Source organism: Hemitrygon akajei, chromosome 8, assembly GCF_048418815.1.
Source record: "Hemitrygon akajei chromosome 8, sHemAka1.3, whole genome shotgun sequence".
NCBI classification, from domain to species: domain Eukaryota; kingdom Metazoa; phylum Chordata; class Chondrichthyes; order Myliobatiformes; family Dasyatidae; genus Hemitrygon; species Hemitrygon akajei.
The window spans coordinates 128,385,539-128,409,893 of record NC_133131.1 but is presented as its reverse complement, the minus strand read 5'-3'; the positions used below and the strand labels follow the sequence as shown (position 1 = coordinate 128,409,893).

The 24,355-nt window shown below is 40.6% G+C and overlaps 1 protein-coding gene across 1 annotated transcript in view; it reads left to right on the top strand.

Annotated features, from left to right (window-relative positions):
* The first annotated feature begins 378 nt into the window (after positions 1-378).
* Positions 379-24,355, top strand: part of hacd1 (3-hydroxyacyl-CoA dehydratase 1) — a 69,721-nt gene continuing 45,744 nt past the window's right edge. The window contains exon 1 of the mRNA XM_073054599.1: positions 379-564. Coding sequence (XP_072910700.1) covers positions 452-564 — 113 coding nt within the window. The 5' untranslated portion in view covers positions 379-451. The remainder of the gene's footprint in view (positions 565-24,355) is intronic.

Genomic DNA, 24,355 nt, shown 5'->3' with positions numbered 1-24,355 from the left:
CTTGATGAATCTCTTCTACCCTCTATCCAGCAAGTCTACATCCTTTTTATAGCAAGGCCACCGTTAATGCAATACTTTTTACTATTGTTTTATTAAGCTGCAACATAATTTCTTAACTTTTAGGTGTGTCTTGGCAATCAATATTGCAAACGCAGAGTTAGCAGCTTGCAAATAATAGTGTAATATTTTCGATTAAAATATTTTCAAAAATTTATCAGCGACGTTAGATATTGTTGAGTGAATACAGTGGAACCTGCGCCGTTAGAAAAGTTTGGGAAATTTTGCTCTCTCAACGCGCGGCCACGCATCTCTAAGTGGGAGCGAGGCGCGCGCACGGTTGTCCTCGAGCGGGAGCGAGGCGCGCGTACGGTTGTCCTCGAGCGGGAGCGAGGCGCGGGGCCGCTGTCGGCTTCAGCTGTTCTGAACTTTCTTCATTTAGTCAGATCGAACTATGGCGCCTAGTGAGGAAGATGGTTTGGTGGAAGAGAAGGAAAGTAAAAAGAAGCATTTGAGTCCGCTGGCTACTGCCTGGCTCACGTTCTATAATATTACCATGACAGCTGGGTAAGAGTCTGCCTGCTTCACTGCACCGCAAAGTTACAATGGCCGTTTTCCATTTGCAAAGGTTTGGCTAAACTATTTTGCAGCAATGTTCTTTCAGCTCAAATTTGCCTTAAGGGTCAAGAGTTTCTGCAAACTTTTCTCCGAAGTTTGGCCTGCTTTAACGTTAGTGTTTATTTTTTTTAAACAAGCAAAATCAATGTGCGATTTTGTTGGTGTGTCTTGAATGAAGAAGTGACTGGTCGTCTCGCATTGCCATATTTGGTTAATTACAGATGGTGCGTCATTTTTCATCGCAACTGCTGTTAAGTATAGATTGACACTGTTGAACAGGGCACGCCATAAGGGAGGTCGTTCTGCTTTCCTCGGCGGATTTCCCCGGCTTGCTTAGAATGTACTTCTCTGCGAAGCAGTGCGTTATCTGTACGCAGGGTCTATAAAAAGGACACTAAACATGAGTCCGTTTGTCATTTGTCTAATGGTTACAGTGTGCATATATTTTTTGTCCCCTATCCTACATTGCAGACTATACGGTTGTAGTATTGGGTGTTCAGTAATGACACTGGAGGAGACACTTTAGAAATGTTACTCTGTTTAACAACGTTATTAAAGTACATTTTGATTTTAAATTGGAGTTAACAAATATTTGTTATGAAGTTTTTCTATTTGTACTCATGAAATGAAATCGCGTGGTCGTTTTTAACGAAATGTTTAAAATTTTATTAGAAAACTGCATATGATTTCGTCTCATTTGCAGCTTTTGAGATCTTTGTGGTCTTTTTGAGATCGACGTACTCAAGTGACATTGTGTTCAGTCATAAAACCAAGTTCTGGCTTCTCAAGTAACTGAACTTAATGAAATGAGTTTTCCATAATATATCAGAGACCAAAACTTGGATATAAGCAGTGGCTACCCAAATGTGAAATACAATTACATTATAAGGACTAAATTACATTTGGTTAGAGTATTATATACCAATATGTGCTGACGTGGTTAAAGAAAATAGCCACAAGACATAGGAGCAGAAAAGGCCATTCAGCCCATCAAGTCTGCTCTGCCATTTTATCATAGCTGATCCTGGATCCCATTCAACTGCATACCATCACCTTGCCCTCTCACCATATCCCCTGATTCTCCAACTAATCAGGAATTTTATCAACTTCTGCTTTGAATATACCCATGGATTTGGCCTCTATCACAGTCTCTGGCAGAGCATTCCACAGATTCACCATTCTTTGGCTAAAAAAATTCCTCCTTACTTCTGTTCTAAAAGGTCGTCCCTCAATTTTGAGGCTGTGCCCTCTACTTCTGAATACACCCACCAGAGGAAACATCCTCTCCACATCCACCTTATCACATTCTTCAATATCCGGTAGGTTTCTTTGACAGAAATCATGCTGACTTTCACTTATTTTATCATTAGTCTCCAAGTACCCTGAAACCTTGTCCTTAATAATGAAGTCCCAGCACTTTCCCAACCACTGAGGTTAGGCTAACTGGCCTATAATTTCCTCCCTTTTGTCTTCCTTCCTTAAAAAGTGGAGTGACATTTGTTATTTTCCGGTAGTCCGGAACCATGTCAGGATCAAGTGATTCTTGAAAGATCATGACCAATGCATCCATTATCTCTTCAGCAACCTCTCTCAGGTCTCTGGGATGTAGTCCATCTGGTCCAGGTGATTTAACCCATTATGGCCAAGCCAATCTAAATAATGCAAACTTTTAAGTTGGTTAATTATAACTACAGTAAATGGATTTATGCAGTGCCTTTTAAACATAAGGATGAACAGAAGTCCCCAAAGGAATGGAGGTAAGGAAGACATTTTACCAAGAATCAACAGAGGTAATTGTAGAAGATTAATGAAGACATAAAGAAATACTCAGGAATAAATCTTGAGGGGAAAACAATTTAAAATGGTTTGTGGAATAAACATCTGGAGAGACTGCTGAGAAGTCAAGGATTTAACACAAATGATCTTTGTCCCATTTCCTTACAACATCTGGTTAACAAACATTTAGCAAGTCACATTGCATCATTTGCTATTGCATGGAAGAGTTTCAACTTCACCTGTTTTTATTTTCCGTCTTTTCATTCTTATACAATGACCGTGATCCATGACTCCTGAACTGGCAGAAAGAATTTTCTATCTTTCTAATTTATCAGTTCTCTTTAATATCATGAAGACTTAAATCAAAGTTCTACTTTGTCCTCTGAAACTCACTGAAATCTTGGTTTGTACGATCTTGCCTCACAACCTTGAATTTGTTGCCACAGATTCTTGTTGCATTTCCTTCCAAGCCCAGTAAATCCTCTCTGAAACATGGCCACCTTGATTTCACAACATGGGTTGTTTTGCAGAACTACAGCATAAAGAAAGCACAAGAGCATTGGATTCCACACCACCAGGTTTGGGAACAGTTATTACCCCTCAACCATCAGGCACTCATCCCAACACTGAATTGATTCAACAAACGATGGACGTACTTTTTCAAGGATTTTACAGTACATGTTCTCAATATTATTTATTATTATTAAGTGTTTTGATTTTCTTTTTGAATTGCACAATTTGTTGTGATTTGCATATTGGTTGTTTATCCATCATTGTTTGCATGTAGTTCATTGATTCTGTTGTGCTTCTTGTATTGACTGTGATTGCCTGCAAGAAAATGAATCTCCGGAGAGCACTTTGAAAATAAATTTACTTTGAACATGAACTTTCTTGAACTCCACATGCAAACATTAGTCTTTTCATCTTCACTCTCTGCTTCTTTTAATCATTTAAATGAAAGACATCAACTTTGCCAGCATTGAAACGTGGCTACCAAAACTTTGCTTATTCATTTGGTATATTTATGTCCCTTTTTCTAAGTGAATTATCCCATTCATGCTGCTAAAGTGGCATTACTTCTGTGCCAGTGATTTTGATACTTAGGTTTTTAATGTCACCACCTAATTTCTTTATAAATAAGTTCGAGGTTGCAACCCCAAATAGATTCCTGCAGAACTGAAGCTGATGCAATTGTCAATTTGTATAATTATTATTCTCACACAATTTCTTGCCACTTACACTTTTTTTCTATCCATGTCAATAGTTTGCCAAGTTGGCACCCAATGTATCACTCTGATAGGTGTCTAGGTATAAAATTAAAACCTGATATTACAGATACTGTGGCCCAAATGTAGTCAATGTGAACCTGACCAGAGCATTGCTATAAACATAACATTTTCAATGCACTAGTCATTCTCAAATAGTGGGTAAATACATAACAGGATTGATCTTGCATGACTCAAATGTGAAGGATTTTCCAGATGACAGATGCAATACATATGGTTGGTTATTGTTAGTTTTAAATTGGGTAGCCTGGATCTTGGATGTGGCTCAGTTAACAGCATTTTCAACTCAGAATGTTCCCAGTTCAATTCCTATTCCAGAGGCTTGAGCATGAAAACCTTGGTCCTCATCCCTGTGAAATCCTGAGGGAGTGCAAAATTGCTTGATATTGCCTCTTTTTAGAAAATTCTCAGTAGATCAAAGGCCCAAAGATGGATTTGTAAATAACTCCAAGAGTTGATTTCTTTGAATATAAATATTATAGATAGAAATAGTCTTTTAAATAACAAAGTACTTTCATAGTTCCATATGCAAATTGTTCATTAGTATTCAGGAGGTGCACCTAATTGACCTCAGGCTAAATGCTTATGCCTATGAGTCATTGAGCATAAAGAACAGAAACAAGCCCTTTGGCCTATTTAGTGCATGCTGGCCTATTTTTCTGCATAGATCTATCTACCCACACTTGGGAGCGTAGTCCTCTATACCCAGTCATCCGTGTACCAATCCAAACTTACAAATTTTGTAACCAAACTTGCATCCAACTCTTCTGCTGGCAGCTTATTCCACACTTCCATAATCTGAGAGAAGAAGTTTTCCCCGGGGTTTCCTTTAAATATTTCACCTTTCACCCTAAACCCATGACCTCTGCTCTAGTCTCACACAACCTATGGGAAGAAAAAGTCTGTATGTACTTAATGTATATATACCTTCACATTCTGTACACCTCTGTAAGATCTCCACTCATTCTCCTGTGCACCAGGGAATCAAGTGCTAAGTGATCAGACTACATTTGGAATAGTGTGAACAATTTTGGGCCCCTTGTTAAAGAAAGGATGTGTTGACATTGGAGAGGGTTCAAAGGACATTCATGAGAATGGTCCCAGTGTGAAAGGGTTAATGGATGAGGAGCGCTTGATGCCTCTGAACCTGTACACACGGAGTTTAGAAGAATGAGGGGGATCTCATTGAATCCTATTGAGCCTATCTAGTGGATATGGAGGAGATATTCCCTATAGTGGGTCTATCTAAGATCAGAGGGCATAGACTCAGAATAGAAGAACAATCCTTTAGAACAGACAAGGAATTTCTTTGTCCAGAGAGTGGTGAATCTGTGGAATTCATTGCCACAGATGGTTGTTGAAGCTGGTTATTTGGTACACTTATAACAGTGGTTGATAAGTTCTTGATTAGTCAGAGTGTGAAAGGTTTAGGGAAAAAGCAGGAATTTTTGGTTGAGAGGGATAATAAATCAACCATGATAGAATAGCATAGCAGACTCATTGAGCTAAGTGGCCTAATTCTGTTTCTATGTCTTATGGTCTATTCAACCTTTCTTTAGAACTAAGAACCTTAAGTACTGGCAACAACTTCCTCTGTAAACTTGCTCTGTACTCTTTAAAATTTATTGATATCTTTCTGCAGACAGGTGAGCAGAACTGCATGCAATACTGCAGATTTGGCCTCATGAATGTCTTGTACAACTTCAGCAGAGTATCCCAGTTCCTTTACTCAGTGCTCTGATTTATGAAAGCCAATGTGCCAATAGCTCTCTTTACGATGCTGTCTACCTCTGATGCCACTTTCAAGGAATTATGGATCTCTATTCCCGTGTCCTTCTGCTATACCACATTCATCAGTGCCTTACAATTCAGTGTGCATGTCCAACCTTGGTTTGGAGCAGGGGTAGCAGAAAAGATCCTTGCAGAACACCACTGGTCAACAACATTCAGATAGAATACCTTCAATCACTACAATCCTCTGCCTTCTATGGGCAAGATCATTTTTAATCTATACTGCCAAATTTCCCAGGATCCCATGCCTCCTGATTTTCTGTATGAACCTACCATAGAAAAGCTTGTTAAATACCTTAATAAAATCCATACACACCACATCCACATCAATTCTTTTGTTGTTTCCTTGAAGAAGTCAATTAGGCTCATGAGGCATGATCTGCCCCTCACATAGGCATGCTGACTAACCCTAATAAGACTGCTTCTCCATATGCTCATAAATTCTGTTTCTAAGAAACTTTTCCAACAGTTTGTCCATCACAGACATAAGAAACTCTGGTCTCCAACTCCTAGGATTATCCCCGATGCCTTTCTTGAACAAAGGAATAACATTTTTCCACCCTCTTGTATTACTCTATGGCCATTAAAAAAAATTCTCTAGTGCCTTTAATACAATCCAGCCTCTTTATCTGAGCAAGAAGCTGCAAAGAATGGTCATAGACAAATCCACTATCTCCTGGATTACTGACTACCTGACAGATAGACCCCAGTTTGGACAGCTGGGTAGTTCTCTGTCTGAGATGGTGGTGAGTGTCACCACAATGGACTGCCTGTCTCTGTTTTTGTTCACACTGTACACCACAGACTTTCAGGACAAATCTGAGTCTAGTCACTTGTAAAAATTCTCTGATGACTTTGCGGTGGTTGAGTGTATCAGAGGTGGGCAGGAGTTGGAGTACAGAGGACTGGTGGACAAGCTTGTGGAGTGGTGTGGGAGGAATCACCTGCTCCTGACTGTTGCCAAACCCAGGGAGATGGTGATTGTTCTTAGGAGGAAGAGGACAGTGGCAAGTCCTGTATACATTCTGGGAGAAGAGGTTGCATTTGTGGAGGAGTACAAATTCTTGTGTTTTCACCTCGGTAACAGTTGACGGGAAAGCCAACACCAAGGCTGTTTACAAGAAGGGGAAGACTCTATTTGCTAAGATCCTTCAATATGTGCAGCAGGATGTTGGGGATCTTGTACCACTCTGTTGTAGTGAGTGCAGTCTTCTTTGCAGTGCTATGTTGGGGGAGCAGCATTGGTGCTGGTGATGCAGAAAGACTAAATAAACTCATCAAGAAGATTGGATCTGTCCTTGGCTACAACCCAGACTCTTTTCAGTTAATGGTAGAGAGAAGGTGACTAAACAAACTTATCCATATGGACAATCTGGCACATCCTCTCCATGACCTACTGAATAAGCAGCGGAGCACCCTTTCGAACAGACTCATTCAGCTCCACTGTCACAAGGATCATTACAGAAAATCTTTCCTACCAAATGCAATAAGCATGTACAACAGTTCATCTTTGTGAGACAGGAGAACAAACATCATAGTTTGGTAGTCTCTATTTTATTATTTTGTACAGTATTGCACATTGGTATATTAATATTGTGTATATTATTCTGTATTTTATTAATAGTTAATATATTCATTTATTATTGCTACGTGTGATTTTAAGTGTTGCTGCTGTAATGAAATAATTTCCTTTGGGAGCAATAAAGTACTTATTACTATTACAGTATTATTATTAGTTGTATGCAAAGATCATTGCTAAGTGTTCAGTAGCTTTTCCCACGCTTCCTGAAATACCTGGATTATATCCTATGTGGCACTGTCAATTTATCTATCCTACTGTTTTTCAAATCTTCCAGAACATTCACAGCCTTTTCTGTGCTGGCCATACTGTTATGTGTGGTAACTCCAGAAAAGAATCAAAAGAAAAACACAAGAGCCGGAATGTGTCTACTTAGTTTCTTTGCTTTTTTTTTAATGTAAACGTTGTTACTGCAATTTGCGAAAAAATACAAAAAAAGTACTGCACGATATGGAGAGAGTACATTCCTAAGAAAATACTGATAAAGGGATGTTCAGTCTGAAATGCTAATACAATGTCTCTTTCCACAAATGCTCCCTGACCTACTACTTGTTTCCACCCTGGTGTCTTTTCATTTTAGATTTTCAGCATTTGTCAGTTTTGATTTTTCAGATTTTACTATCAAAGTATGTATGCTTGAAGTCCATCTTCCCTCAAACAACCATGAAACAAAGAAAACCATTCAAAGAAAAATATCAAACCCCAACATGCAAAAACAAAACAGATCACTCAAATGTTACAAACAAGAGTGAAAAACATAGAATATAAAACACCAAACCACAAAGTCATCAAATGAGTTCAGGCATATTCAGTGCTCTCCGTTCAGCCCAACCCAGCGCTGTGTTTTCATTATCTGCAGGCTGCAGAGCCAGGCGCACAAAATAGCAACAGAAAATAAAGCAGAAACACCATAACATGAAATACAGAGTCCGGTCCACAAACCATGTTGATTAAACTTGGTCCAAGATCCAGTATTCTGGCAGCATCGAGAGAGAGAGAGAGAGAGAGAGACTGTTCATATACGGACTCTTCCTCTGGGAGCAGCAGGTGAGAGGGAGGGAGAGAGGCCATCACATGCAGACACCTTCCTCTGGGAGCATCAAGCAAAAGGGAAAGGTGCACTGATCACCCACAGGTACTCGACACTGAACACCAGCCCACATTCCACTCTCATCCCTCTAAGGTGTATGCTTGTGGATGCACATATCTTTTGCTACTAGCACATAAAGGAAGTTAAACTGCGCTCAAAAGATTGTCACCCTCTACCTCGTTGGCATGTTAAGTATATTTCATGATCGTACACAATCACATTTCCTTTTCTGTTTTTTTGATGCAGACGGTGTTGATAATGAGGAGTTTGTAATGATTTGTCTGAAGGTTTTAGAGCTGGCTTATATATACTACGACAAATTCCAAAGAAGCAAGGGGCATGAAGTGCAGAAGAAAAGTTAGTTCATTTAAAGTGGAATAGCTTAATGAAACAGTAGAAACCACTACACTGAAAGCTCATGAGGTCAGGAACGTGCAGCCACAAGAAATCCATTTTTGTATAATACAAAAATCCAATATTTTTGTATAATACAAAAACTGGTGTTACCTGCATGTATTGTCACGATGCAAAAATTGCTGGAGAATTTGCAAGTGGGAAGAAGTGGAGTAATATTTGGAAATTTGACTTTTTAAAGTGTTATTTAGCAAGCAAATCACATATGGACATTGTACTAAAGCTCCGGGAGAAGAATCCTTAATTACCCACTATAGGCCTGCTATGTATGTTTTGTGGGAGTGCAGCTGAATGAGAGCAAAAATGATCAAACCCCGAGGAGATCAAAATGCTTATAGTCAGTGTTTTGCTTACTTTTAAAATGCATTCCTCTATATATAAAATTCAGTGTGCACATTTTTTACAGGGCAAAAAATTGCACAGCACAAGAATTTCATGCACACTGGTCATTACAAATTGGAGAGAACATTGGCTCTCAGCCTTGTTGATTTCAAATTTCTACAATGCCTTAGTCATCGATATCAGAGAGAAATGGAGTTGATCATGTCTCCAGGCTTCATGGCTTTCCAGGATGCTGCACACTTCGCTTGGAACCTCAACTAACTTCCTTCGGAGACAGCAAAGTGTCAAGTCACTCTTTCATCCCGAAACCATACCAACAAAATGTAGATCGCAGGCTCCAACAGTAGTAGAACCACATTTAAAAGAAAAAGAAGTGAAAGAAGTAGTTTTGTGAACCATCTGGAGGATGTCTCCCTTGGTCAGGTTGTTGGCTAGCACCATCTTCTTCCAATGTAGATCTATTAAACACATACATTTTACCCACCAAATATCTCAAGCTCTTATATAGAATTACTAATTAAGGTCATAACACTTGCTGATTTCACAGTCTCAGCATATCCACAAACCCATTCCATCCAATGAATTTCCTTTGAATTGAAGTCACTAGTGTAATTTAAGAAAACACATTTTTTTCCAACAAGGAACAATATAATGATCTCTTCTAATACGAATGTCATACAGAAGAATTGTGGCCAAGTCCTTGAGGCTACCTTCAAGATGGGCCCAGTGGATCTTATGGCCTTATTTTGTATATCGGCTAAACAATTGCACCACCAACTCTGTATTGTACCCTTCATATTGTGCTGGGGTGCAGGTATTTGTACTGTACCCTCTAATTTGGATCATGAACCCATAAAATAATTCAGAGCTAGGTGTCATATCTGAGTTTGTGCCATGATCACACATCAGTCTAAATTCAGATTGCTTACAATCCATCATACTTAAAAAAAAAGACTCCTTTGGTTTTAAATGCAAGTATCTAAGAGTATGAGAATATATTGACTGGCTGCATCACAGTCTGGTATGGAAGCACTAATGCTCTTGAACAGAAAATACTACAAAATAAAATGGATATGGCCCAGTCCATCATGAGTAAAGTCCTCCCCACCTTTGAGAACATCTACATGAAATGCTGGTACAGGAAAGCAGCATCCATCATCAGGACCCCCCACCACCTAGGCCATGCTTTCTTCTCATTGCTGCCATCAGGAAGAAGGTACAGGAGCCTCTGGACTCACCCACCAGGTTCAGGTACGATTATTACCCCTACACCATCAAGCTCTTGCACCACAAAGGATAACTTCACTTGCCCCATCATTAAAATGTTCCCACAACCAATGGATGCACTTTCCAGAACTTTTCATCTAATATTCTTGATATTTATTGTTTATTTATTTATTATAATTTTTTTTGTATTTTCACTGTTTGTTGTCTTCTGCACTCTGGTTGAACACCCAAATTGGGCCGTCTTTCATTGGTTCTGCTACGGTTATTGTTCTATAGACTTATTAAAAATAGCAATGAGAAAATAAATATTAGGGTTGCATATGACATGTATACACTTTGCTAACAAACTTACTTTGAACTTTAACTATATTATTGGGTGCCATGGTAGTGTGGTGGTTAGCGTGATGCTTGTACATCTCTGGGCTCTCTGGAGTTTGGGAGTTCAATTTTGGCACCGTTCTGTAAGGAGTCTCTGTATGTCCTCCCCATGGAATGTGTGGGTTTTCGCCACATACTCCGGTTTCCTCCCACAGTCTAAAGACCTCCCTGGTAGTCTAATTGGTCATTGTAAATTGTCCCATGACTAGAGTAGGGTTAATTGGCATTGTTGGGTTGTTGGGAGAGCATGGCTCAAAGAGCCAGAAGAGGCTTACTCTGCACTGTATTGCTAAATAAATAAAAACACCAGTCCCTAAACCCATTTTAATTTTTTATTCAAATATAGACAACGTCAGTATTAGAATTGATTCTATTTCTTTAAACCTACCCTGAGTAGAACAAATGACAAATTGTTTCCAAACCTATAATAATCATATATTGGTCTCCAGTTTCACTCATGGCTTACCACTATGATCCCATGTAAATGCAGGGGGATGCCAGAAATGTTTAGCCATGGTTGAGACACCAACACACACAAAAAAAAAATGCTGGAGAAACTCAACAGTTCAGGTAGCATCTGCAGAATCTCTTGTGTCTGTGGACAACAGATAACATTGTTTCTTTTTTTAAAAAAAGTGAGAGAAAGCAAGCAGAAAATCATAGAAAGGTGAGACTTGCATCAGTGGTAAAGAAGTGATTTGAAAAGATTTTTTGGGAGAGGATTTACTCATACTTGAAAAAAACATGGAATTATCAAGGATACACGAGTGAATCTGCAGATGCTGGAAATAAATAAAAAAACACAAAATACTGGCAGAACTCAGCAGGCCAGACAGCATCTATGGGAGGAAGTAATAACGATGTTTCAGGCCGAAACCCTTCATCAGGAGTGAAGTAACATGGGATTATTTTAGTCTGGTTCTCTTTCTCTCTCTTTCCCCCACCCCTCACTATAATCTCCCCCCAGCCCTACCTTTCTTTCTCTTTTATTTCTCATAATTCTCCACCTTCCCCCTAGCCCATTTCCCTCCAGCCTATCACTTCCCAGCTCTCTACTTTATCCCTCCCCCCACTTCTCATCCCCCCTCGACCATCCCATGTTACTTCACTCCTGATGAAGGGTTTCGGCTCGAAACGTCTTTATTACCTCCTCCCATAGATGCTGTCTGGCCTGCTGAGTTCTGCCAGCATTTTGTGTTTTGAATTATCAAGGATATTCAGTCTAGATCTGTGCAGTGATGGTCCTGCCACACAGATCTGATTTAGTTATTTTGAGGAAGTGATGAAGACAAATGATTGTAGGGCAAAGGATGTTGTCTGCAAGAACTTAAAGTAAAGCATTTGACAAGGTCCTCACAGTCTGTTTATCCAGAGGATTAAGTCACATGGGTTCCACAGTGAGTTGTTAAATAGGTTCAGAATTGGCTTGGCCAGAGGAAACAGGGTAGAAGGTGTTTTTGTGACTGGAGGTCTAACTCTAAGCAGTGTTCTTCCACTTGGATTCCACTGGTGTGAAGGAGTAGGTTGTTTGATTATTGGGTACATAAGTAACATCAATATTGGATGAGTTGTAGATGGCATAATGGAAGTTTGCAACAGGCTACTGCAGAATATAGAGGAAACAGCAGGAAATTTTGGCAGAGAAATGGAAAAATTGAGTTTAATCCAGACAGATGATAGCTATTGTATTTTAGGAGGACAAGTATAAGGGGAAAGTATACAGCAAGTGGCAAGTCCATACAGAGGAGTCTTGGGGAACAAGTCCATAGATCTCTGAAAGTGGCAACATAGGTGGATAGGGTGGTAAGGAAGGCATATGGACTGAAGGTGTTTTATTTGAATGCATGCAGTGTAAGGATAAGTTACCTTGAAGCACAACTAGAGATTGGTAGGTATGATATCTTGGGCTTCACTGAGAGAAGATCACAGATGGGAGCTTAACATCCAAGGATATACCTTATATCAAAAGCACAAGAAGTAGGTGGGTGGGGGGGGGGGGGGGCGGGGGGTGGCTCTATTCGTAAAAAGAATGAAATCAAATCCTGAGGAAGACATGACATAAGGTCAAATGATGTGGAATCCTTGAGGGTACAGTAAAGAAACTGCAAAGTTAAAATCTCCTTGATGGGAGTTATATACAGGGCTCTGAACAGTAGCCAGGATGTGAGGTATGAATTACAATGGGAGATAGAAAGGCATGTAAAAAGGGCAATGTTATGATAGTCATAGGGGATTTCAATATCCAGGTAGATTGGGAAATTCAGGTTTGTGCTGGATCTAAAGAGAGGGAGTTTGTAGAATACCTGGGAGACATATTCAAATTCACCCAGAGAGAGAGAGAGAACGAACAAACAGCAATAGCTGGAGTTCTCGGGATATATTTGGAGAGTGCAAGATAGATAAATTCCAAAGTTGAAGTATTTTTAAAGGAGGATGACTTGACTGTGGCTGACAAAGGAAGTCAAAGACAGCCTGAAAGGAAAAGTGAGGTGATAAAATAGCAAAAATTAATAGAAAGATAGAGGATTTGGAAGCTTTTGAAAATCAACAGAAGGAGAGAAAGGGTGAAATATGAAGGTAAGCGAGCCAATAAAAGAGGATACAAAAGGTTTTTTATTCAGATATATGGAGCAAAAGAGAGGTGAGAGTAGATATTGGACCACTGGAAAATGTCATTGGAGTAGTAGTAATGGGGGGGGAGGGATCAAAGAAATAGCAAACAAAATTGAACCATTTTGTATCAGTCTTCACTGTGGAAAACACTAGCAATGTTCCAGAATTTCGAGTGAGTCAGGTGTTAGAAGTAAGTGTAATTGCTATTACTATGGAGAAGGTGCTTGGGAAGTTGAAAAGTCTGAACAAGATGTACTACATCCCTGTGCTCTGAAAGAGGCAGCTGAAGAGATTGTGGATGCATTCATAATAATCTTTCAAGAATCATTAGATTGGACTGGAAAATTGGAGATGTCACTCAAATCTTTAAGACAAAAGGAAATGATAGGATATTTAGACTGAGAGGAATAATAAATCGGCCATGATGGAATGGCAGAGCAGGCTCGATTGGCTGAATGGCCTAATTCTACTCCAGTCTTCTGGTATTATATGGCCTGCTTGTCTTTATCAGTCAGGGTATTAATTATAAAAGTTCCATCTTCTGATCATCTCTGGACCTGATTATTATTTATTATTGTTGATACTGTAACATGATTATTTTTAATATTTGCATTCTTTCTTTAAAATTCCTCTATGATTTTTGCTCTTAAGACTTCACTCCACTTGAATTTCAAATTTCCTTTTTCACCCGATTTACATGATTCAAATAATTTTATTCCTTTGTATTAAAACTCACAAATGTCTTTCCTTGTTAAGAATCTCTGTGATCTTAATGACATCTATGGTTCTCTCAAATTTTGCTTCAGTGAAGTACTTTAAGATATTGTAACGAATGCAAGTTTTCAACCAGCAGCTTTTGATTATTTCTTCAATCTTTTTCAATGGTATACTTCTAGGATGCTTGGTGTATTCACTCTCATAACTTTTTATCATAATGCAAAGAGAGAGAGAGTGACAAAGACTTAAAATATTAGTCTGTGTGAAGCTCTCATTTTCTTCCCCTCTTGATATCAGCACTGCAACAACACAAGATGGATAAATATGACAAAATGCACAACTCATTATAGTAAACCAATTCAGTTTGTATCACTGGTGACAAAGGAAGCAATATGCATTAAGTACAAATTCTTATCAAACATCTGATCCTTTTCACCAATACAGTTGCAAGCCATAGATAGCAAAAAATGTTGAATAAAGATACAGCAGGATCTGGATCAGATAAAAAATAAGGTGCAGTAGCAGCAGATAAAATTTAATCCATACAAGCATGAAATAATGAATTCTGTTAGGATAAATAGAGTAACTTGCTGGGACCTTAAGAGTGTTGAATTAAAGCAGAGGTTCTCAACCTTGCGTCCACTGACCCCTTGCTTAATGGTATTGGTCCATGCCATAAAAAAGGTTGGGAACCCCTGATTTAGAGAGACACTTGGTGGGCAGGTTCATAGCTTCTTGAAAACTTCAAAACAAATAGATAAGGTAGTGAAAGCATTTGGTCTGCTTCTCCTCGTAGGCCTAGACACTGACTATAAGTGTTAGGATGTCATACTGCAGTTGTATAAAACACTGGTTAGCTTTTACTTGGTATATAGAATATGTGGGTAAATGGCTAAGGATTTCTTTAGTGAAGGCAGTTTTACTACTCGTGGTAAAAGAGAGGCAAGATTGCGCAGGTGCATGATATCAGCCAGTAAAACGGGAAAGGTTTAAAAGACCGCCATATCCAGCAGGCAGCATTCAGAGCGGGCAGTGGAGTGAGAGGCAGCAGAGTGATAAGGATTTGGCTGAATGGGCTTAGAAGATAACTGGACGAGGCAAGGTTGGTTTAACTGTGTTAATTGCAGAAAGGAAGTAGTATGTGTGTGAGACCAATTTTCTGTGCTCGGTGTCAGATGCGGGAGGTCCTGGAGTCTCCCAGTCTCCCAGACGGCCTCATCTGCACCTGGTGTGTTGAGCTGCAGCTCCTAAGGGACTGAGTTCGGGAATTGGAGATGCAGCTCGATGACCGGGGGAACGAGGAGGTGATAGAAAGGAGTTATAGGCAGGTGGTCACACTGGGGCCATGGGAGACAGACAAGTGGGTCACGGTTAGGAGAGGGAAGGGGAAGAGTCAGGTACTAGAGAGTACCCCTGTGGCTGTCCCCCTGGACAATAAGTACTCCTGTTTGAGTAGTATTTGGGAGGGGGTGGACAGCCTACCTGGGGGAAGCGACAGTGGCCGTGCTTCTGGCACAGAGTCTGGCCCTGTGCCTCAGAAGGGTGGGGAAAGGAAGATGATGGCAGTAGTGATAGGGGTCTCTATAGTTAAGGGTTAGACAGGAGATTCTGTGGACGCAGGAAAGAAACACAGATGGTAGTTTGCCTCCCAGGTGCCAGGGTCTGGAATGTTTCAGATCGCGTCCAAGATATCCTGCAATGGGTGGGAGAACAGCCAGAGGTTGTAGGAAAAGGGAAAAGGTCCTGAAAAAAGACTACAGGGAGTTGGGAAGGAGATTGAGAAGCAGGTACGCAAAGGTAGTAATCTCGGGATTACTGTCTGTGCCACGTGACAGTGAGAATAGGAATAGGATGAGGTGGAGGATAAATGCGTGGCTGAGGGATTGGAGCATGGGGAAGGGATTCAGATTTCTGAATATTTGGGACCTCTCTTGGGGCAGGTGTGACCTATACAAAAAGGACAGGTTGCACTTGAATCCCAGGAGGACCAATATCCTGGCGGAGAGGTTTGCTAAGGCTACTAGGGAGAGTTTAAACTAGAATTGTTGGAGGGTGGGAACCGAACTGAAAAGATTGGGGAAGAGGAAGTTGGCTCACAAATAAAGAAAGCTTGTAGGCAGTGCGAGAGGGAGGATACGCAGGTGAGAGAGAAGCGACGCGCTCAGACCGAAGGTTTGAGATATGTCTATTTTAATGCAAGGAGTGTTGTGAACAAAGCAGATGAGCTTAGAGCATGGATCAGTACTTGGAGGTATGATGTGGTGGTCATTAGAGATTTGGATGGCTCAGGGACAGGAATGGTTACTTCAAGTGTCGGGTTTTAGATTTTTCAGAAAGGACAGGGAGGGAGGAAAAAGGGGTGAGGGCGTGGCACTGTTGATCAGAGATAATGTCACGGCTGCAGAAAAGGTGGACGCCATGGAGGGATTGTCTACGGAGTCTCTGTGGATAGAGGTTAGGAATAGGAAGGGGTCTATAACTTTACTGGGTGTTTTTTATAGGCCATCTATTAGTAGCAGAGATATCAAGGAGCAGATATGGAAACAGATCCTGGAAAGGTGTAATAATAGCAGAGTTGTCATGATGGGAGATTTTAATTTCCCTAATATCGATTGGCATCACCCTAGAGTGAGGAGTTTAGATGGGGTGGAGTTTGTTAGGTGTGTGCAGGAAGGTTTCTTAACACAATATGTAGATAAGCCTACAAGAGGAGAGGCTGTACTTGATTTGGTATTGGGAAATGAACCTAGTCAGGTGTCAGATCCCTCAGTGGGAGAGCATTTTGGAAAGAGTGATCATAATTCTATCTCCTTTACAAAAGCATTGGAGAGATAGGAACAGACAAGTTACAAAAGTGTTTAATTGGAGTAAGGGGAATTATGAGGATATCAGGCAGGAAATTGGAAGCTTAAATTGAAAACAGATGTTCTCAGGGATAAGTATGGAAGAAATGTGGCAAATGTTCAGGGGATATTTGTGTGAAGTTCTGCATAGGTACGTTCCAATGAGACGGAAGTTATGGTAGGGTACAGGGACCATGGTGTACAAGGACTGTAATAAATCTAGTCAAGAAGAAAAGAAAAGCTTACAAAAGAGAACTAGGTAATGTTAGAGATCAAGAGGATCATAAGCTAACAGGAAGGAGCTTAAGAAGGAAATTAGGAGAGACAGAAGGGGCCATGAGAAGGCCTTGGCGGGCAGGATTAAGGAAAACCCCAAGTACGTGAAGAACAAGAGGATAAGATGTGAAAGAATAGAAGCTATCAAGTGTGACAGTGGGAAAGTGTGTATGGAACCGGAGGAAATAGCAAAGATACTTAATGAATACTTTACTTAAGTATTACTATGGAAAATAATCTTGGTGACTGTAGTGATGACTACAGTAGACTGAAAAGCTTGAGAATGTAGATATTAAGAAAGAGGATGTGCTGGAGCTTTTGGAAAGTATCAAGTTGGATAAGTCACCAGGACTGGATGAGAGGTTCCGCAGGCTACTGTGGGTGTCAAGGGAGGAGATTGCTGAGCCTCTGGCGATGATCTTTGCATCATCAATGGAGATGGGAGAGGTTCTGGAGGATTAGAGGGTTGCGGATGTTGTTCCCTTATTCAGGAAAGGGAGTAGAGATAGCCCAGGAAACTATAGACCAGTGAGTCTTACGTCAGTGGTTGGTAAGTTGATGGAGAAGATCCTGAGAGGCAGGATCTATGAACATTTGGAGAGGTATATTATGATTAGCAATAGTCAGCATGGCTTTGTCAAGGGCAGGTCCTGCCTTACGATCCTGATTGAATTTTTTGAGGATGTGACTAAACACATTGATGAAGGAAGAGCAGTGAATGTAGTGTATATGGATTTCAGCAAGGCATTTGCTAAGGTACCCAATGCAAGGCTTTTTGAGAAAGTAAGGAGGCATGGGATCCAAAGGGACATTGCTTTGTGGATCCAGAACTGGCTTGCCCACAGAAGGCAAAGAGTGATTGTAGACGGGTTACATTCTGAATGGAGGTTGGTGACCAGTGGTGTGCCTCAGGGATCTGTTCTGGGACCCTTACACTTCGTGATTTTTATAAATGACCTGGATGAGGAAGTGGAGGGATGGGTTAGTAAGTTTGCTGATGACACAAAGGTTGGAGGTGTTGTGGATAGTGTGGAGGGCTGTCAGAGGTTGCAGTGGGACATTGATAGGATGCAAAACTGGGCTCAGAAGTGGCAGATGGAGTTCAACCCAGATAAGTGTGAGGTGGTTCATTTTGATAGGTCAAATATGATGGCAGAATATAGTATTAATGGTAAGACTCTTGGCAGTGTGGAGGATTAGAGGGATCTTAGGGTCCGAGTCCATAGGATGCTCAAAGCAGCTGCGCAGGTTGACTCTGTGGTTAAGAAGGTGTACGGTGTATTGGCCTTCATCAATCGTGAAATTGAATTTAGGCGCCGAGAGGTAATGTTGCAGCTATATAGGACCCTGATCAGACCCCACTTGGATTACTGTACACAGTTCTGGTCGCCTCACTACAGGAAGGATGTGGAAGCCATAGAAAGGGTGCAGAGGAGATTTACAAGGATGTTGTCTGGATAGGAGAGCATGCCTTATGAGAATAGGTTGAGTGATCTTGGCCTTTTTTCCTTGGAGCGACTGAGGACTAGAGATAATGTTATAGAAGTGTATAAGATGATGAGAGGCATTGATCGTGTGGATAGTCAGAGGCTTTTTCCCAGGGCTGAAATAGTTGCCACAAGAGGACACATGTTTAAGGTGCTGGTGAGTAGGTACAGAGGAGATGTCAGGGGTAAGTTCTTTACTCAGAGAGTGGTGAGTGTGTGGAATGGGCTGCTGGCAACGGTGGTGGAGGCAGATACGATAGGGTCCTTTAAGAGACTTTTGGTTAGGTACATGGAGCTTAGAAAAATAGAGGGCTATGGGTAAGCCTGGTAATTTCTAAGGTAGGGACATGTTCGTCACAAATTTGTGGGCCGAAGGGCTTGTATTATGCTGTAGGTTTTCTATGTTTCTATTATACACCTCATCACTGCACTAAAGGAAGGATATGGTCACAATTGAGCGATAGAGATATTGCAGGAAAGATGTTGACTAGAATGGAAGGCAGTATTGCATGGATAAAGCAGCTTGATTCTTTCTGCAATATTTAAGGCCTATAAGAATATAGGAGATTGTGAAGGGCTTGGATAGGATAGACGACAGAATCTTTTGCCCAGGGTATAGGAATCTAAAACTAGAGCATGTAGGTTGAAGGTGAGAGAGGAGACATTTACAAGAGACCTGAGGTTATAGTTTTCAATGAGAGAGAGTGAGTGTGCTGGTTATTGGCTTCGAGCTGCAAGAGGAGGTAGTGGAGGCATTTAAAAAGTGTTTGGACAGGTGCTTGGATATGAAAGCATGATCTGAGGGATATGGGATTAATGTAGATGAGCATTGCAGTTGGTCTGGTCAGTTTCTCTGCTGTGTGCCTCTATGATTCATAAGGAGAAGTGAGAACAGTTACTGAAGATGGTAACACAAGACCAAATGTAAAATCTATTTGAAGAATGGACAGTCAAAAAGCACTTTGATGCATAAGTTGTTTCATCAAACAAATGAAATGTTTTTCTTGTTTATGGAATTTGGACGTAAGGTTTTTGTTTAAAAAAATATGAAATGGATACAACACTAAGTGAATATCACACAAAAATTGATCTTTTTTGACATTGCATACAACCTGTACCAAACCAAGTTGCAACTGTGTGTACGTGGTCTTCTGCTGCTGTAGCCCATTCTCTTCAAGGTTCCATGTATGTGTCGTGCGTTCAGTGATACTCGTCTACACACCACTGTTGTAATATATGGTTATTTGAGTTACTGTTGTTCTTTCTCTTAGCTTGAATTAGTCTGGCCATTCTCCTCTGATCTCTCTTAATAACAAGGCATTTTAGCCCAGAGAATTGCCGCTTACTCGATGTTTTTTTGTTTTGTATTCCATTCCCTTTAAATTCTAGAGACTGTTGTGTGTGAAAAACCATCGTACCTGGCACCAACAGCTCCCACCACCTATGGTTACGATTTTGGAAAGAAACATACAGTCGGAAAGAAGAAAAGTAATACAACCCTAGTCCCTGAGTGGGGATGATCCTGGTTAGCTTGTTCATCCACTGAATGAACAGCAGAGGGCAGCACTGTGGGGAGGGTGCAGCCTCCAACCCGACATGAATTCCAGTGCACCCAAAAGACGCCCCTTCTCTCTCCCCTGGGAGACTGCAACAGGTCATTGCATTTGAGGCAACCCCATGGCCGAGGGATAGTCCTTGCCACAAATGAGGCAGTGCAACTACCCATCCCCACCTGCTGTCGGCCTTGACATGCCAATGAATCAGTGAACGGGACTTCCACTCTTCTACGTTACCAATGTCCAACAGGCTCTTGCAATCACAATAAATACATCCAAGGCAATCACTCGCTCAGTTCTTGGTTTGTGTACCGTCTCTGCACAATGGGGCACAACAAGCCCAGGCGACAACGCAACAATAGCACACAATAAGTCCAATTCCGTCGCTCTCAAGCAACTTGCTGATGAAATAGTTCTGCAGCACTTCTTCTTCTTGGCATCCAGCAGTGACTTGCAATCATAAAATTTCTTACAAGATGAATAAATGCATCTTTGGTTGGACCCTGAGTGGTCACTGCATCTGAGTGCAAACTTTACTCTTACCAAACCTCTCCACAACTATTACTATTAACTCCCCAAACCACTCCTCAAATGTATTTCAAATCTTTTCTCTTAACTTCTTATCAATATCTGTTATTGAACTTCTATCCCTTCACATGATAATGTAATTAAATTCCCTTCCGAGATGCCTCAGTTTCCATTAAATGATGTGTACCCTCCACCCTTCCTCCCCCCACACCCACCCCAGCCAGAAACTCCAACTCCTTTGTAATTTTCTTTGTTTCTTTGTTTTGGAGTTTACACAGTAATGTAACAAATATTCCAGTGAATTTGTTCAGTGTAAATGGAGTGAAGATACCTCAACCTCTTTACTGCTATAACCTTAAATGAGGGAATTAGGGCCTTGGTGTGTCTGGTGTGTCTACAAAACCAGATCAAGGATAGTCAGAGCTCTTTTATAATTTACATGTTCAATCAGATGCACACAGAAATGCATAAGAGCTCTGCTCATCTTGATTTGGAAAAAAATAGTTCCGCTGTAATTAAATATATGAAATTCATTTAAAATACCCTGGCTTTGTACAAATATGCTTGTAGAGTTTTTCACAGCGCCTGGAGGTTGGTTCACAAACATTCTGTCACCAGTCAAGGTGACATTAAGAGTGGACAACTGAGTGTTGATTCTGCCGAGTGCTCGTAATTATTTTGGTCACACTGGTTATTTTGATTGGTTGGCTGGCCGCTGGTCTCCACTGGGCCCTAGCTCATCCATTTGGCTTCAGGTAAAATTGATGACTGTTGGAGGAAGATCTTTGTGAAAGACTTTGTATGATGCAGAATGAAATTTAATGTATGAAATTAACACTGTGTGTGTAATGTCAATTTGGAAATTCAGTGGAAGAAATACTGTCTGATGAAAATAATATTAAGCTTTCTGAGCAATTTTGTAGAATTCTGAATCTGATGGAAACATGATCAGTTGCAAGGAAAGGTATGAAGTCTAAATTATCAGTAACTGTAAGTCAAATCACATTTTACATGTTCTGTGGAGTCTGTATACTAAACTTTATATGTAGCAACAGCAATCTGCTGGTGGAACTTAATGGGTTGAGCAGCGTCTGTTTGCTGCTTTACTTCCAATCACTTGCATGCTTGTGTCTCTACTAAACCATAAATAATGAAATAGTCAGATCAAGCGAGATTGAATAGCTGGGCCAAGATATGTTGAGGAAGGAAAGGCACATAAGAATACGAAGAAAAATGTAGAATGGATTGATATAGGTAGGGAGAAGAAAGGAATGAATGAGGATTACAAATAGTGGGTGAAAACACTAATGTTTTCCTACACAGTAGGAAGTGAAGTTGTGGAAGCAGTGAGATGTAGAATTATAATACTTTCTTGCTCATCACCATTCATAAATGTAGGATTTGTGAATTCTTTTCTACTACTGCCACCTGTAGACAAAATGAGGATATGACAATCTCTTTTTGGGTCTAAAGCTTATCTTATTCTAATTGTTGCAGTAAGAGATTCTACCCTTTCATCAAAAAAAAACCTTTCATTAAATCATTTACAGGCATTATATTGAGCTATACTGTACTTTCACTCCTCAGCATCACATAAACCCAGGCTGCTAGAGTGCTATTCTTATCTTTGGTACATGGGAATGGAGGAGCAGAGATGAGGGAAGGTAAGAATCAATGCTGTCTTCTAACATATTGAATTAGAATCTACAGTTCCTATTTGGAGAACAGGCAAATCGACCTGATGACACTGTGAGTGTTGCACAGATTTTTACCAGGCTATGTTCTTGAGGTATCGGATGAGAGTGCCTTCATACAATGTGCTCTGCGGTTTTGTGGCAATATGTTTATACTTTTTCTCTCAAAGGAATGACTGGTGACAGTCCTAAGCAATTGGGTGAAATTGTATCGTGGCACTATTTGGAGGTAGGTACAATGAAGCATATCAACCAAGGTGGAGAAAGTTGATGTGAGGGCATTGTGCAAGAGGAAAGTTAGTCTTGGATAATGTATGGGGAAGGAGTACAAACTGATAGTATTAAAACACTGGTGTTTCTCCTGAACACTATTATTTCAATCTGAGCAGTAGGGTTGTGTTCCATGTGGGAGAAAGGGATGTTGTTAAGATCCTTTGTCTTTTCTTGGATACAGGCTTATTATGAAGGTGCATTCTTTTCATCATTTCAGTATGTTCTTCCAGACAGCAGTGTTATAAATCTTCCTTTACCATTCCATATGTATTTGAATAAGATTAGCAGCTTCTGTGGACATTCTGTGGTCAGGTGGTGCTGGTGAAGCCCAGCTATAACTAGCTGGCAGCAGACAAAACTACTAACTACTTTATTAATCACATTTTTTCTTGGAACTGATCACTGCAATCAATAGCCTGTAACATTCCTTTTGCAGTTATACGATCTGACATTTTTGTGGTATGAACTGAAGTCTCGAAGGTGCAGCATGGCTGCAGTGTGGCGGGTACAGGCCAAGTCAAGGCGGCAGGGCCCAGGCCCGAGAGCGGGGAAAGGGCTAGTGTCTGACCATTGCTGGATTGGACATGGATGCATATGAGGTGAGGCAGAGTCGAGGCAGTGGGGTCCGGGCCTGGGCCCAACAAACAAGGAATGCCCTGAGCCTTGGCCAATTTAAGCACCAGGCAAGATTGAAAAGATAAGGGAGTCAGGGCCAGAGGCGAGGGGTGGGCCAACCTTCAGCTTGCCACTCTGTGAGGCTTACTCATTTCCGCATTGAACTGAGGCTGTGACCCCTAACTAATGGGCTCCTGGATCGGCTCAATGATGATTGGCTTCGTGGCTGTGGACTCACTTTCATGAACTTCAGTTCTGAATGTTATTTGCTTACGTTAATTGTTGGACAATTGTTTCCTGCACATAGAGTTTTGACGGTTTTCTTCTTTGAAGGGTTCTCTTGTGTTTTTTTTTGCTTTATGGCTGCCTGTAAGAAGCCAAATCTCAAGGTTATAATGAATGTACTTTGAACTTTTATTTGACCACATTTGTGTTTATTTGTGAGTTGCGATATTGATGTGGTTTCAGTTGGATTCTTCTTAGGCTTCAGCTATAAGCAGCAGAAGGTCAGGCCAAACCATTATGTCTTTAGAAAGCACAGCACAGCAGAACTCTAGTAATCTGCCATATGACCATTTGGAAATCCTGACAATTTGGCATACGAGTGACTGGATGATCACAATTTCCACTCACCCTGGCTCCATCCCCTCTATCACTGACTGCATTTCCAATGTCAATGCTCTCCTTCCCCTCAGTGGGACTCAGCTTCCACTCCTTCCCTCCCGGTCACTGCACACGCTCCCTTTCCACTTTGCTCATTCCTGTGCTTCCTTTAAACTTGTTTAGTACTGTCAGCTGTCCTCTTTTTAGCTCGGCTGTATCACTGGAATGCTATTGTGTCACAATCTATCTTTTTCAAGTGAATTAAAGATTCTTGGGGGTTTTACATGAAGTCTGAAAAATCCATAGTCCAACATCACCAGAGTCCAAGCAGGTGGTTTTGTGGAATTTTAACTCTGAGATTTGTGGTGGCGCATTGAAAATTGAGTTGTAGATTTTGAAATGCTCTGGCTTAGTTTGCTGTCAGTTTAAGGTATAATGATGTGTATTATCACTATTTTCTATTGAAATGAGAAGTACTTGTTACATATTACTTATTGTGAGTATATACTCTCTTTTTCTTCTTAAAGTGTATTGCAAAGAGAAGATTTTGAAGCAATTACATCAATCACTGTCAACTGAAGCAATAAGAAACCTTGTGATTTATTCGAGTTACATAGAAACATAGAAAACTTACAGCACAGCACAGGCCCTT